The sequence below is a fragment of the Salvelinus fontinalis genome, chromosome 2 (genome assembly GCF_029448725.1).
Source record: "Salvelinus fontinalis isolate EN_2023a chromosome 2, ASM2944872v1, whole genome shotgun sequence".
In the NCBI taxonomy this organism is placed as follows: Eukaryota; Metazoa; Chordata; class Actinopteri; order Salmoniformes; family Salmonidae; genus Salvelinus; species Salvelinus fontinalis.
Window position 1 is genome coordinate 6,517,270 of NC_074666.1, and position 13,032 is coordinate 6,530,301.

The window sequence follows — 13,032 nt, forward strand, 5'->3', positions numbered from 1 at the left end:
CAAGCCAACTCACGTTGTGCTTCTGTCATGGTCGCCAGCATTTCTTGAGGAGCAAGCCAAAAAATGAGGCCAAATCAGCAGTTGCTGTTCCCCTTCAATGTTACACGGCGCCTAATGAAAAACTAAGACAACAGACTGACTGGCAGGCAAAGAGGGTTCCCTATTGCCCTCTTAAAATTAAATTAATTGTTTCCCTCAAAGATGAGTTCACACTGATGGAGTTACCCAGATAGTGTGATGTGAAATGCCTTGTTGAAGCAGAGCAGGCCCTTCACTGATGCACCCTGGGTAATGAAAGCAAGCAGATGAAAGAATGGAGAAAGAGGCATGATGACATGTATGAGTCTGGTCTCTCAACCTTCTGCAGGTCAATGTCTCTCTGAGGCTGTACTTCCTCATGGACACCCATCACCATGGCCACTGTCACCAAGGTGATCCTCATTGTTGCAGAGGAAGAGGAAGAAAAAAAAGAGAGGAAGACAAGTACCCTGTTCTGGAACCACAATGAAGTCATAGTCATAGATTAAGGGACATTTGTGCTTTTTTTTAAACAATTATTCAATTCACTGTTTGTCCTTCTACCAACCAAGAAGCCTTTGTTAATGACTGAGTCATACACTGGGCAACATTGTCAGTCAGAAGAGCAAAAGGTAATTTTACAATACAACAATTAACAATCCAACAATTTAAATACTTTTTATTAATATGGATTTGCCGTTGGCAATGTTTTTTTTTAAATGCATGATTTACAGCCAGCTAGTCTTTTAGATACATCAGTGTGTTGCAGACAACATACACCTCACACACCTCCTCCACACACACTCTGTATGACATACTAAGCATGGCAGCCTGTCCAACAAAGTAACACACACCTTCCCTTCTCTGCCATTGCTCATTGTCCCTGAGTACCACAACAGAACAGAAAAACAAGACAAATTAAATGTGCATCATGTGGCCAGGTTAGTGAGAAGAACAGGTTATTATTATTACTGAACTGGAGTGATTCTTTCTGACCAGAGATACAGAATTATGGCCCAATCAATCATCAGTTAGGAGAAAGATGTTTTGGTCCCCACACAATGCGCACTACCCCATGATAGGTTAATGTGGCTGATGCAGGTTTCTTGACAGATCAAGGGCTAGAGTGCATTGAGAACAAGGACAAAAAACAACAACAAAAAATATTATATTCAATGCAGGCTTCTAGTGCTATATCCTACTTCCTGTTTCTCATAGCATCAGGCCTCACGATTGGCTCAAGCATACCATATAACTGATGTGAATGATGATAAAAAATCATGGTATAGACCATTACTTACTGGCCCTTTGAGACTCTTCACTTCAATACAACACAGTGGATAAACATACTCTTTCCATTCATCAATCTGTTTTATTCATTAGCCATAATCCCAGTACTATAGAAGAGCAATGCATTGATTTGATAAATACATCAGACATTCTTTAATACACTTAGTTAGGGACATAATGGTTACTCTTATGGAATGAGGGTTCACTGGTATGGCAGCACTAGAGCAGTGGTCACCAACCGGTCGATCGTGATCCGACAATTCGATCTCCAAGGCATTCCTAGTCGATCACCAAACATTTCTGTTAAAAACCCAACGATAAAGCCTTGCGTTCCTATTGTTTAGTTTTATTTAGTGCTGTTGGCGGGAGGTGCACTTGATTCAGCAGCCCTAGCGCCGGGAAGGCCAAGTGTTTTTAACCATTTCATGTGTCTGAAGATAAAACTCTGCCTACCCGGCCGGCCCAGAGAGCAAGTCAAGTGCACCTATATGCCTACCACTGGCCAATCAGATAGCTGAGATCACCATGACTGCACAGTGATCTGAGCCATCTGTGAGATTTCAAAACCATGACCAGAGAGATGCACTTTGTTAAAATACACATACTCCCTACTTCCACTAATGCTACAACCAGCACTGCAGCTGTAATGAAGGAGTAGCAAAGTGTTTCAATAAGCTTGCGTTGTTATTATTAGCAGCTTGTCTTTTTTAATATCAAGGAATATTTCACTTTCTCTGGTCATAGGAGTAACAACAGGAATTGGTGCATGAGACAGAAATAATGCAGCGTTACTTGAGTTTCAGCTGGACTGTGTCCCTCTCACCTCAGACTGACCATCAGATGCAGGCCATGAGTCCAGTAAAAAAAATAAAAAATGATTATGCTCACTCAGCTGTGCCTCACAATGAATACAACAATTACCAGTGTGATCATGTACCACATTTAAAAAATATATAATTTCAAAATGGTCTGAGAAGAACAACATTGGCAGGGCAAGTCAAGCGTAGCCAATATACAGTGATAATGTCTTCGGCCCATAACCTACTGCACAAACCTCATTGCTACAGAACAGTTTTGAATTGGTTAACGTTGCATAGGCTTACATTTAAAAAATACATATGAGCAGTAAATCTCAGCTTGCATTTTGAATCAGAAAGTGATCTTGACTCAGAAAAGGTTGGTGACCACTGTACTAGAGAATGATAGAGGCCTCTAGTAGCCAAAAGGCCGTGTTAGCATGGGCAGCGCCATTGAGGGCTTCCACCATTTGAACGTAGTCAACTGGGTGGGACTTCCAACTTCATTGACTGATCCATCCTGGTGACCCTGTTGGAGTCATGTCCAACCGGGTCACCAGGAGGGATCGGCCAATCGTGAATAAGACAATGGACTACTTCCTAATGGAGACCACTCCATGCTGCCACAGGCATTATACATGGCACAGATACAAGGATGAGTCCTTTATCTATCTCTATGGGTAGCAGTAGGCAGCAGCAATGAGGCTTTTCTGGGAAACACAGCCTCCCTCTGGTTAAAGATGTGACCAACACCCTGTCACTCTCTCACACTAGCTCCCATTGGTTTGACAGACATAGGGGCTTGGTTTCCTTAAAAAGCATGTTCAATGGAGACATGTTTCATTCCAGGACTAGGCTTAATCTGTGTCCGGGAAACCGGCCCAAAGACACATAACCTCAGAGAGCCTGTGACAGACAACAGTCTGTCTCTATTCAGTGTGATAAGATAGTGGGCTGGTGCCGTCATAGGTTTGGGTTCTGGTTACAGTCAAACAGGTAGACGTATAAACTCACGGAAACCCTTCACTCACTTCCAGAATCCTGAGACATCAAAGCTTTGATTTCACACACATAAAATAACTAACAAATGCAATGCATAGCCACGACACAGTCAATGCACAATCAAATAAAGAATGAATAATACTTTATAAAATAATAATTTAAAATTACAAAAAAGTGGGAATGGAAACATCTGGGGCAGACGAGGTGAATCTCAATAGTCTAAAACAGATTCCTCTCCCTGTCTCCTCTGCTTCAACACAAGGTGTAAACAATATGGCAATTTTTCACCTCTCCACTCCTTGGATCAGTGCAGATGGAGGAAAGGAGACAAGGAAAGGAAGCCACTTCAGAATATTGCCTAATGCCCATTTGGACTCCTCTGGGGCTGCCCAGACAGGTGCCACCTTGTGGTCATACTACCATTTGACACCCCAGGATCACAAGTGTCAAAGCAGCATTCTCATATAACCCCAAAATGTATATACTCTTCTTTACAACATTTTCCCCCCGCTTAATTAAAAAAAATTCTTCCTCAAACATTTGACAAATGAAACGATCATCACTAGTAATAAATACACTGATACTGATGGGTGGAGATGGAGAACTATGTCGTCACTTCCTCTTCCTCATCAGCGAGGTGTGCACGTGTAACACGACAAGAGACACACCAGACAGAAGACGAGGAGAATCATTGTGCCTCGGTCTCCACCATCGATTTCACACAGACAGGATAATTTGGCTGACGAAACCGGCTCATAATTTGTTTGTTTTGAGAGGACATGGTGACACATCACGTAGAGTACTGCCGACGGTACGAGAGCTTGGGAGGAGTCACACGCCATGTCCTCGGAGCTGAGGGAATAACAGCATGACAGACCGAGAGGAATGTCTAGCCATAACAAGAGAAGCAAGGATCAAACAGAGGTGCCTGGGAAGGGTGAGAGACTGGATGAGAGGTTGGGAGACTGGGTGAGAGGTTGAGGGACTGGGTGAGAGACTGGATGAGAGGTTGGGAGACTGGGTGAGAGGTTGAGGGACTGGGTGAGAGACTGGATGAGAGGTTGGGTGAGAGGTTGAAGGACTGGGTGAGAGACTGGAAGAGAGGTTGGGTGAGAAGTTGAGGGACTGGGTGAGAGACTGGATGAGAGGTTGGGTGAGAGGTTGGGAGACTGGATGAGAGGTTGGGTGAGAGGTTGGGAGACTGGGTGAGAGGTTGGGTGAGAGGTTGGGAGACTGGGTGAGAGGTTGGGTGAGAGGTTGGGAGACTGGGTGAGAGGTTGGGAGACTGGATGAGAGGTTGGGAGACTGGATGAGAGGTTGGGAGACTGGGTGAGAGGTTGGGTGAGAGGTTGGGAGACTGGATGAGAGGTTGGGTGAGAGGTTGGGAGACTGGGTGAAAGACTGGGTGAGAGGTTGGGTGAGAGGTTGGGAGACTGGGTGAGAGGTTGGGAGACTGGGTGAGAGGTTGGGTGAGAGGTTGGGAGACTGGGTGAGAGGTTGGGAGACTGGATGAGAGGTTGGGAGACTGGATGAGAGGTTGGGTGAGAGGTTGGGAGACTGGGTGAAAGACTGGATGAGAGGTTGGGTGAGAGGTTGAAGGACTGGGTGAGAGACTGGATGAGAGGTTGGGTGAGAAGTTGAGGGACTGGGTGAGAGACTGGATGAGAGGATGGGTGAGAGGTTGGGAGACTGGGTGAGAGGTTGGGTGAGAGGTTGGGAGACTGGATGAGAGGTTGGGTGAGAGGTTGGGAGACATGCCTAACAGGAGTGATCATGGGTTAGGGTACAACAGAATTGGGGTGCTGAATAAAAGTGAATGGGGAAATGTGGGTTAATACCTGATGATAGGGACAGAGGACAGACAATGGAGCGATAGGAGAGTGAGGGAGTAGGGTGTTATGGGACAGTAGGGAGTGAAGGGTTAGGGTAGGGGGTGATGTGTTAGCGTAGGGTGCTATGGGACAGTAGGGAGTGAAGGGTTAGGGTAGGGGGTGATGGGTTAGAGCAGGGTGCTATGGGATAGTAGGGGGTGAATGGTTAGGGTAGGGGGTGATGGGTTAGCATAGGGTGCTATGGGATAGTAGGGGGTGAAGGGTTAGGGTAGGGGGTGATGGGTTAGCATAGGGTGCTATGGGATAGTAGGGGGTGAAGGGTTAGGGTAGGGGGTGATGGGTTAGCATAGGGTGCTATGGGATAGTAGGGGGTGAAGGGTTAGGGTAGGGGGTGATGGGTTAGAGCAGGGTGCTATGGGATAGTAGGGGGTGAAGGGTTAGGGTAGGGGGTGATGGGTTAGCATAGGGTGCTATGGGATAGTAGGGGGTGAAGGGTTAGGGTAGGGGGTGATGGGTTAGCATAGGGTGCTATGGGATAGTAGGGGGTGAAGGGTTAGGGTAGGGGGTGATGGGGACAGGGTCTGTGAATCTGAGATGGTAAACTCACAGTAAAGGCAAAGTACTCTGTGTTGATCATTCATGCTGCTGACAAGATGAAACAAGAAAGTAGAACAAACAACAATAACGAAAATAAGCATATTTTCTCTCTCTTCCTCTCCTCTGCCCCCTTCGAGCAAGGACCATCTTTAGATCAGGTCTCTCCAACCCTGTTCCTGGAGAGCTACCCTCCTGTAGGTTTTCGTTCCAACCCCAGTTTTAACTGACCTGATTCAGGTTATCAATTATTAGAATCAGGTGCGCTAGATTATGGTTGGAGTGAAAACCTACAAGACGGTAACTCTCCAGGAACAAGGTTGGAGAGGCCTGGTTTAGATCGTTCGGCTTGCTGCACCAGAGTCAGAGTCTCCTTCTGTCTGTAGCACCACAGTATTATCCTCAACAGAGACAGAGGAGGTTAGTGCTTTTCCCTTCAGCGCGCTCTTCGGCAAGCTTTCAAATGTCTACTATGCCATACAAGACGAAGCCAATCCATTGGGCCCAACCTGCACAATGTTGACACAGACAAAAAATAAACAAATTTACCCAGAATCAGAACATTCAGAATCTGAATCTTCTACCCAGAATCAGAACATTCAGAAGCAGGTTTGAAACTGTAAGAGTCATTGGTGCTCCAGCAGCTGGGAGTTGGTCTGTAGATTCTATAGTTGAAGACTAGGAGGAGCACCCCTAGTGGGTGGGGTCAGGAGAAAGCCGAGCACAATTGTGGATATAGAAAAACATGGATTAGAATTTGAATTGGCATATTATCAGGAACTTGAACATACAATCATCCTTTTGTTTTAAAATGTGTAAAGACTATTCTACAAATTAAATATATTTGGTATAATGCAGACATTTAAATATATTAGAGAGCTTCTTCACAGCTGTACATTGCACTGCCACTGCTGGAGCCCTATTGCACTTAAATCCATCAGTTTCAGGTTAGCTGTATGTCTAACATGGATGGGCAGAGTCAACACCACTAAAACCAAATCTGCCATTTTGTGTCACAACAGAAGCCACTGGTCACTGATTGGGCAGTGTGCAGGTTGGGCCTATGAGGGAGTGACCTCAACATGAGACGGACAAACCGACAGGACTGTTTCCTTCATTCAATTGAAGTTCTTTCATTGTGTCAAGTTCCTCTAGCTAGGACTCTTACATTTGGAGTAAGTTACTATGTTTTTGCATTCTGGACATGCCACACGCCCCTCTCAGCCAGCGAGCTATGTCCTTCCAGCGAGCGTTCCTATAGCTACAGGTCAGGTCAAGGTCAAGCTCCGGGGGGAGGTGCCTTTAGAGGTCAAAGGTCACTCTAGGTCTATCGTGGGATATGGTGTCAGATTGGCTTGTCATGTGACCTGGATGAGCCAGATGCCCCTCACTGAGGTAACGAGGGGTGTGGGCTTGGAGAGAGCAGAGAGGTGGGTTGTAAGAGTTAAGAGTTTTTCTGGGGGAGGGAGAGTGACTTCAGGAATAGGGTGTGTGTGTGTGGGGGTGGATGGGGTGATATTTTTTTGGGGGGGGGGGGCAAGAGTGATCAGATCTCACAGTTACAGTTTCTGCTTCCCTGAGATGATGCTGCTGTAGAGCTCCTGATGCAGCTCCACATAGCGCCCCCTGGTGGGGTCCAGGAAGTACAGTTTGTCTGATACCATGCTGGGGTCAAAACCGTCCCGTCGCATGTCTGTCTTCTGGAACTTATAGGTGCCTGGAGGAGGAGCAAGAGGGGAGAAGAGAGAGAGGGATGAGGGAGGGGTGAGAGCGAGAGAGAGAGAAGGAAAAGAGGGATGTATCTGAGACTGGGCTACTTTGGGGCTCATATTCAAATAGTCATAGAGGGTTGAATTAGAGACTCAGGTAGAACAGCTGATATAGGATCAGTTTTGTATTTTTCGATCAATATGAATAAGATTATATGGACAGAAGGGACCTGATCCTAGATCCACAGTCCTACTTCATCACTTCTTGAATACAGTCCCTGACCTCCCACTGAGGAGGATACAATATACACTGAGTGTACAAAACATTAGGAACACCTGTTCTTTCCATGACAAACTGACCAGGTGAATCCAGGTGAAAGCGATGATCCCTTATTATTTATTTATAGATTTTTTGTATTTTTTTACCACCAATTTAACTCCTTCGAAACACGACCCTGCCAAGCCGCACTGCTTCTTGACACACTTAACCCGCTCACTTAACCCGGAAGCCAGCCGCACCATTGCGTCGGAGGAAGCACCGTACAACTGGCGACCGTGTCAGTGTGCATGCACCCGGCCCGCCACAGGAGTCACTAGAGTGCGATGGGACAAGGACATCCCGGCCGGCCAAACCCTCCCCTGACCCGAACGACCCTGGGCCAAACCCTCCCCCTAACCCGAACAACCCTGGGCCAAACCCTCCCCTAACCCGGACAATGCTGGGCCAAACCCTCCCCCTAACCCGAACGACCCTGGGCCAAACCCTCCCCATAACCCGAACGACCCTGGGCCAAACCCTCCCCGTAACCCGAACAACCCTGGGCCAAACCCTTCCCTAACCCGGACAATGCTGGGCCAAACCCTCCCCTAACCCGGACAACCCTGGGCCAAACCCTCCCCCTAACCCGAACAACCCTGGGCCAAACTCTCCCCTAACCCGGACAATGCTGGGCCAAACCCTCCCCCTAACCCGAACGACCCTGGGCCAAACCCTCCCCTAACCCGGACAATGCTGGGCCAAACCCTCCCCCTAACCCGAACAACCCTGGGCCAAACTCTCCCCTAACCCGGACAATGCTGGGCCAAACCCTCCCCCTAACCCGAACGACCCTGGGCCAAACCCTCCCCTAACCCGGACAATGCTGGGCCAAACCCTCCCCCTAACCCGAACAACCCTGGGCCAAACTCTCCCCCTAACCCGAACAACCCTGGGCCAAACTCTCCCCTAACCCGGACAACCCTGGGCCAAACCCTCCCCCTAACCCGAACAACCCTGGGCCAAACTCTCCCCTAACCCGGACAATGCTGGGCCAAACCCTCCCCTAACCCGAACAACCCTGGGCCAAACCCTCCCCTAACCCGGACAATGCTGGGTCAAACCCTCCCCTAACCCGGACAATGCTGGGTCAAACCCTCCCCTAATCCGGACAATGCTGGGCCAATTATGCACCGCCTCATGGGTCTCCCGGTCGCGGGATCGAACCCGGGTCTGTAGTGACGCCTCTAGCACGGTGACTGCTGCACCACTTGGGAGGACCCCTATGATCCCTTATTGATGTCACTTGTTAAATCCACTTAAAATCAGTGTAGATGAAGGGGACGAGACAGGTTAAAGAATGAGACATGGATTGTGTATGTGTGCCACTGAGGGTGAATGGGCAAGACAAATTATTTAAGTGCCTTTTAACGGGGTATGGTAGTAGGTACCAGGCACACTGGTTTGTGACAAGAACTACAACTTTTCATGTTCAACAGTTTCCAACTTGACAACTGGGGGAAGCATTGGAGTCAACATAGGCCAGCATCCCTGTGGAACGCTTTAGACACCTTGTAGAGTCCATGCCCCGACGAATTGAGGCTGTTCTGAGAGCAAAAGAGGGGGGTGCAACTCAATATTAGGAAGGTGTTCATAATGTTTTGTACACTCAGTGTATAACGTAAGTAACAGATACTGTATAATGTATACATGTCCAACTGCACCCACCTGTCTTGTTGACCTCTTTGAGGAAGCGTACGAAGACAGGTCGTGCGTAGGCTGGCAGAGCTTTCTCCAGATCCTTCCCAAACTTCTCCAGGTCTGTAGATCTCTCTGGATCTGCTACGGCGGCCATCCCAGCCTTCCCCTCAGCGCCTGAGACATGCAAAGGAAACATTTATGATTGTATAAAGCACTCAGCCTGCTACAGGGGTCTGAGTTAAAAAGTCACAGTCCCCTCTGCCCCGGACACACGCATCAGAAAACATAGTGATTTCAGAAAGTCACCTTGACTTTTTCCACATTTAGTTTTTAAAATTGATTTCACCTTTATTTAACCAGGTAGGCCAGCTGAGAACAAGTTCTCATTGACAACTGCGACCTGGCCAAGATGAAGCAAAACATCAAAAACAACAGTTAAACATGGGATGTAAGAAGGTGGTATAGTCCCCTCAGTGCCTGATGCACCAGAAAACATGTTTTTATCACTGACAATTAATTGATGGTAACAGGCATCTGCATCTACATTCATCAAGTAGTTCACAACTACTGTAAGAATCAAGGAGACAGTTGCAATTGCCATGCAAACATGCTGTAGTGATGACGTCATGGGCCACACAGCCCAAACCCGGGTTACTGCTGCTCAGTGCTCTTCACATTACGACCAGTAGGCTACACGGTTAACAACATCCTTGAAATAGAAAGTGCAAAGCAAAGGGCACACTCTTGATAATCCATTGACATTCAGAGCACTATCCCACTGGTCACACAGGTTGAATCAACTTTGTTTTCACGTCATTTCAATTAAGTTACGTTGAACCAACATGGAATAGACGTTGAATAGACATTGAATAGACATTGAATTGACTTCTGTGCCCAGTGGGAGAGTTCTTCTTAGGCACTTCTCCTCCTTTCACCAAAACTGGGGATCTGGGGTGAGTTTCCCGTAAGCTTTGTAGCTAACAGGGTACTTTATTTATCTCGACCACGCCGTCCCACACCACTCGTAGAACAGCAAAGCGCTTCATTTGACGCATTTTGTTTGTTCACACAGAAGAAACATAAATTGTTACTCTCTTTTGGCTGTGTAGCTGAGTTGTCAACAGACAGAAATTAGGTGCCAGGTTAGCTAAGATATGATACTCTGTGTATGAGAACTGTTGTACCCGTTTGGGCAGTGGGGAGTGGAAGCTGTTTGATTGGTTTTGGTGTCATGATAACAAAGACGATGTCCCCATTGTTATAAATTGAAAATCAATACAGACAATGGTGTAAAAAGAGCTGTGTGGTGGTCTGGAGTGGTTACTGTACCTGGCACCTCCACTCCGTAGACTACCACGTCCTTCATGTCCAGCAGACGGCTCAGGGTTCCCTCCACCTCTGTGGTCGACACGTTCTCTCCCTTCCAACGGAACGTGTCCCCTGTACGATCCTTAAAGTACATGTAACCATACTGGTCCATGACTAGGACATCGCCTGGCGAGAGAAAGCAAACAGATCAGTAACAAAGCTGTGTGTTTGTATAAGTACATGTAACCATATTGGTCCATAAGTACATGTAACCATATTGGTCCATGATGAGGAGCGACATTTTTATTTAGCCAGGACAGTCCACTCAGTAACAAATACCACTGTTTTCCAGACAGAGACTCATGAAATACAGTCAGCTTTAACTGGGCCAAGGTTCAACTCAGTAGTAGATCCCTCAACACCTCACTGTCAGAATGTGTGTGTGAGGGAGAGAAAGACAGACAGACTTTATTGATCTCTTTCAGTCTATAAAGTTAAATAGCTTCTCACCTGAGAGATAGGCAGTGTCTCCCTTCCTGAAGACACTGTTAGCAGTCTTCTTGCTGTTGGCTCCTTCGTTCACGTAGCCGTCAAACCTTCTCAGGGGGTCTTTCTGATTGATCCTGCCTACCAACTGGCCGGGCTCACCTAGAGAGCGAGAGAGATAAATAAACTTGGATTTTTTCACAAGGACATATACAGGATAGTACCCTCCACAACATAACTTTCACTCCAAATCAAAACTCCAAACCTACAACATGATTTTGGACAAAATTACATGGAAGGATTCCGACTACCAAAGATTCTTATTCTCAAGGACTATACAGCAAATGCTCTTGCAAACCAACAACCAGCAAAAGAAGCACAACAGAAACCTGAAAACATCCAACCTGGAACTGAGTGACTAATGTTTAGTCTGAAGCTACTTTTAAAGCCAAGACATTACAAAAATATATTTTACTTTGAGCTCTCCCTGTCCTCTACCGTGCCCTGATTGTATTACTGCTGATGATATCTGGAAATGTGCATGTACACTTTGGCCCATCTACTGTTGCTAGCCCCAATTCTGACTTGTGCTCTGATATCAGTTTCACCGATTTCTGCTCTCGTAAAAAGCCTGGATTTTATGCACGTTAACACTACAAGCTTATTACCTAAAATTGGTCAATTGAAAGTGTGGGTTCACAGCTCCAATCTTGATGTGTAGGTCATTACTGAGGGTTAAGAAAGAGTGTTTTGAACACAGCTTTTCTGGTTCTAACCTTTTTCGGCAAGTCAGGTGCAGTGGAAATCTTTACCAAGAAATACATTCAATGCTCTGTTGTCTCCACCAAGTCTGTTCCCAAACAATTTGATTAGCTGCTTTTAAGGATTAAACTTTCAAATAGCTCTTTGTTGACTGTTGCTGGGTTTCATTGTCCACCATCAGCACTGGCCTGCACCCTACCTTCCCTAAGCGCTCTCCTGGCCCCTTACACCAAGTCTGAATTTGTTCTGCTAGGCGACCTAAACTGGGACATGCTTGAACCACCTGACCAAGTCCTAAAGCAATGGGACTCACTAAATCTCTCAGATTATTACCAATCCCACAAGGTATGACTGCAAACAACCATAAAAGGCAACTCTCCTTAGTTTTATCCTCACAATCCTGATAGGTATCAGTCTGGTGTTTTCTGTAATGACCTTAGTGATCACTGTTTTACAGCCTGTGTTCGTAATGGCTGCTTGGTCATAGACGCTTGCTAAAAAAACTTTCATGAGCAAACCTTCATGACCCGGTGTCTGTAAATTGGTATAGAATCAGCTTGATCTGCTCTGTCGAAGTTACTTGGACCTTCTTTTTTAATATTCTGTGTGGTATTGTTAAACACACCCCGATAAAGAAAAAGTTTGTTACTTTAAGGAACAGTTCTCTCTCTGTAGGGCTAACCCCAAAATTTCTGGAAAACAGTTAAAGACCTGGAGAACAAACCCTCCTCACAGCTGCCCATGTCCCTTAAACGTTGATGTGGTTGTTACTGATAAGGAGCACATGGCTGAGCTCTTTAAATCACCACTTCATTAAGTCAGGATTCCTATTTGACTTAGCCATGCCTCATTGCCTGTCCAACATTTCCTCATCTCCCATCCCTTCTAATGCGACAAGCCCCGATGCACCGCCCCACTTTTCCCCCTGCCCGGCTTGGGGTACAAAGTTTCTCCCTGCCGGCAGTCACTGAGTCTGAGGTGCGATTTGGTTTCCGCTCAGGTTATGGATGTGTCACTGCAACTTTAAAGGTTCTAAATTATGTCACCATTGCCCAATTTTTATTGACTTGGCCAAAGCTTTTGATATGGTAGACCATTCCATTATTGTAGGCCGGCTAAGGAGTACTGGAGTCTTTGAGGGGTCTTTGGCCTGGTTTGCTAACTACCTCTCTCAAAGAGTGCAGCGTATAAAGTCAGAACATCTGCTCTCTCAGCCACTGCCTGTTTCCAAGGGAGTACCCCAAGGCTCGATCCTAGGCCCCCCGCTCTTCTCAATT

The 13,032-nt window shown here is 46.6% G+C and overlaps 1 protein-coding gene across 1 annotated transcript in view; it reads right to left on the reverse strand.

Moving 5' to 3' along the window:
* Positions 1-682: 682 nt before the first annotated feature.
* The window catches only part of LOC129810911 (long-chain fatty acid transport protein 4-like), a 33,416-nt gene continuing 21,066 nt past the window's right edge, over positions 683-13,032 (reverse strand). Inside the window, exons 10-13 of the mRNA XM_055861906.1 lie at positions 11,018-11,155; positions 10,529-10,693; positions 9,227-9,373; positions 683-7,250 (exon numbers count right to left, since the gene is read on the reverse strand). Of these exons, the coding sequence (XP_055717881.1) occupies positions 7,093-7,250; positions 9,227-9,373; positions 10,529-10,693; positions 11,018-11,155 (608 nt within the window). The 3' untranslated portion in view covers positions 683-7,092. The remainder of the gene's footprint in view (positions 7,251-9,226; positions 9,374-10,528; positions 10,694-11,017; positions 11,156-13,032) is intronic.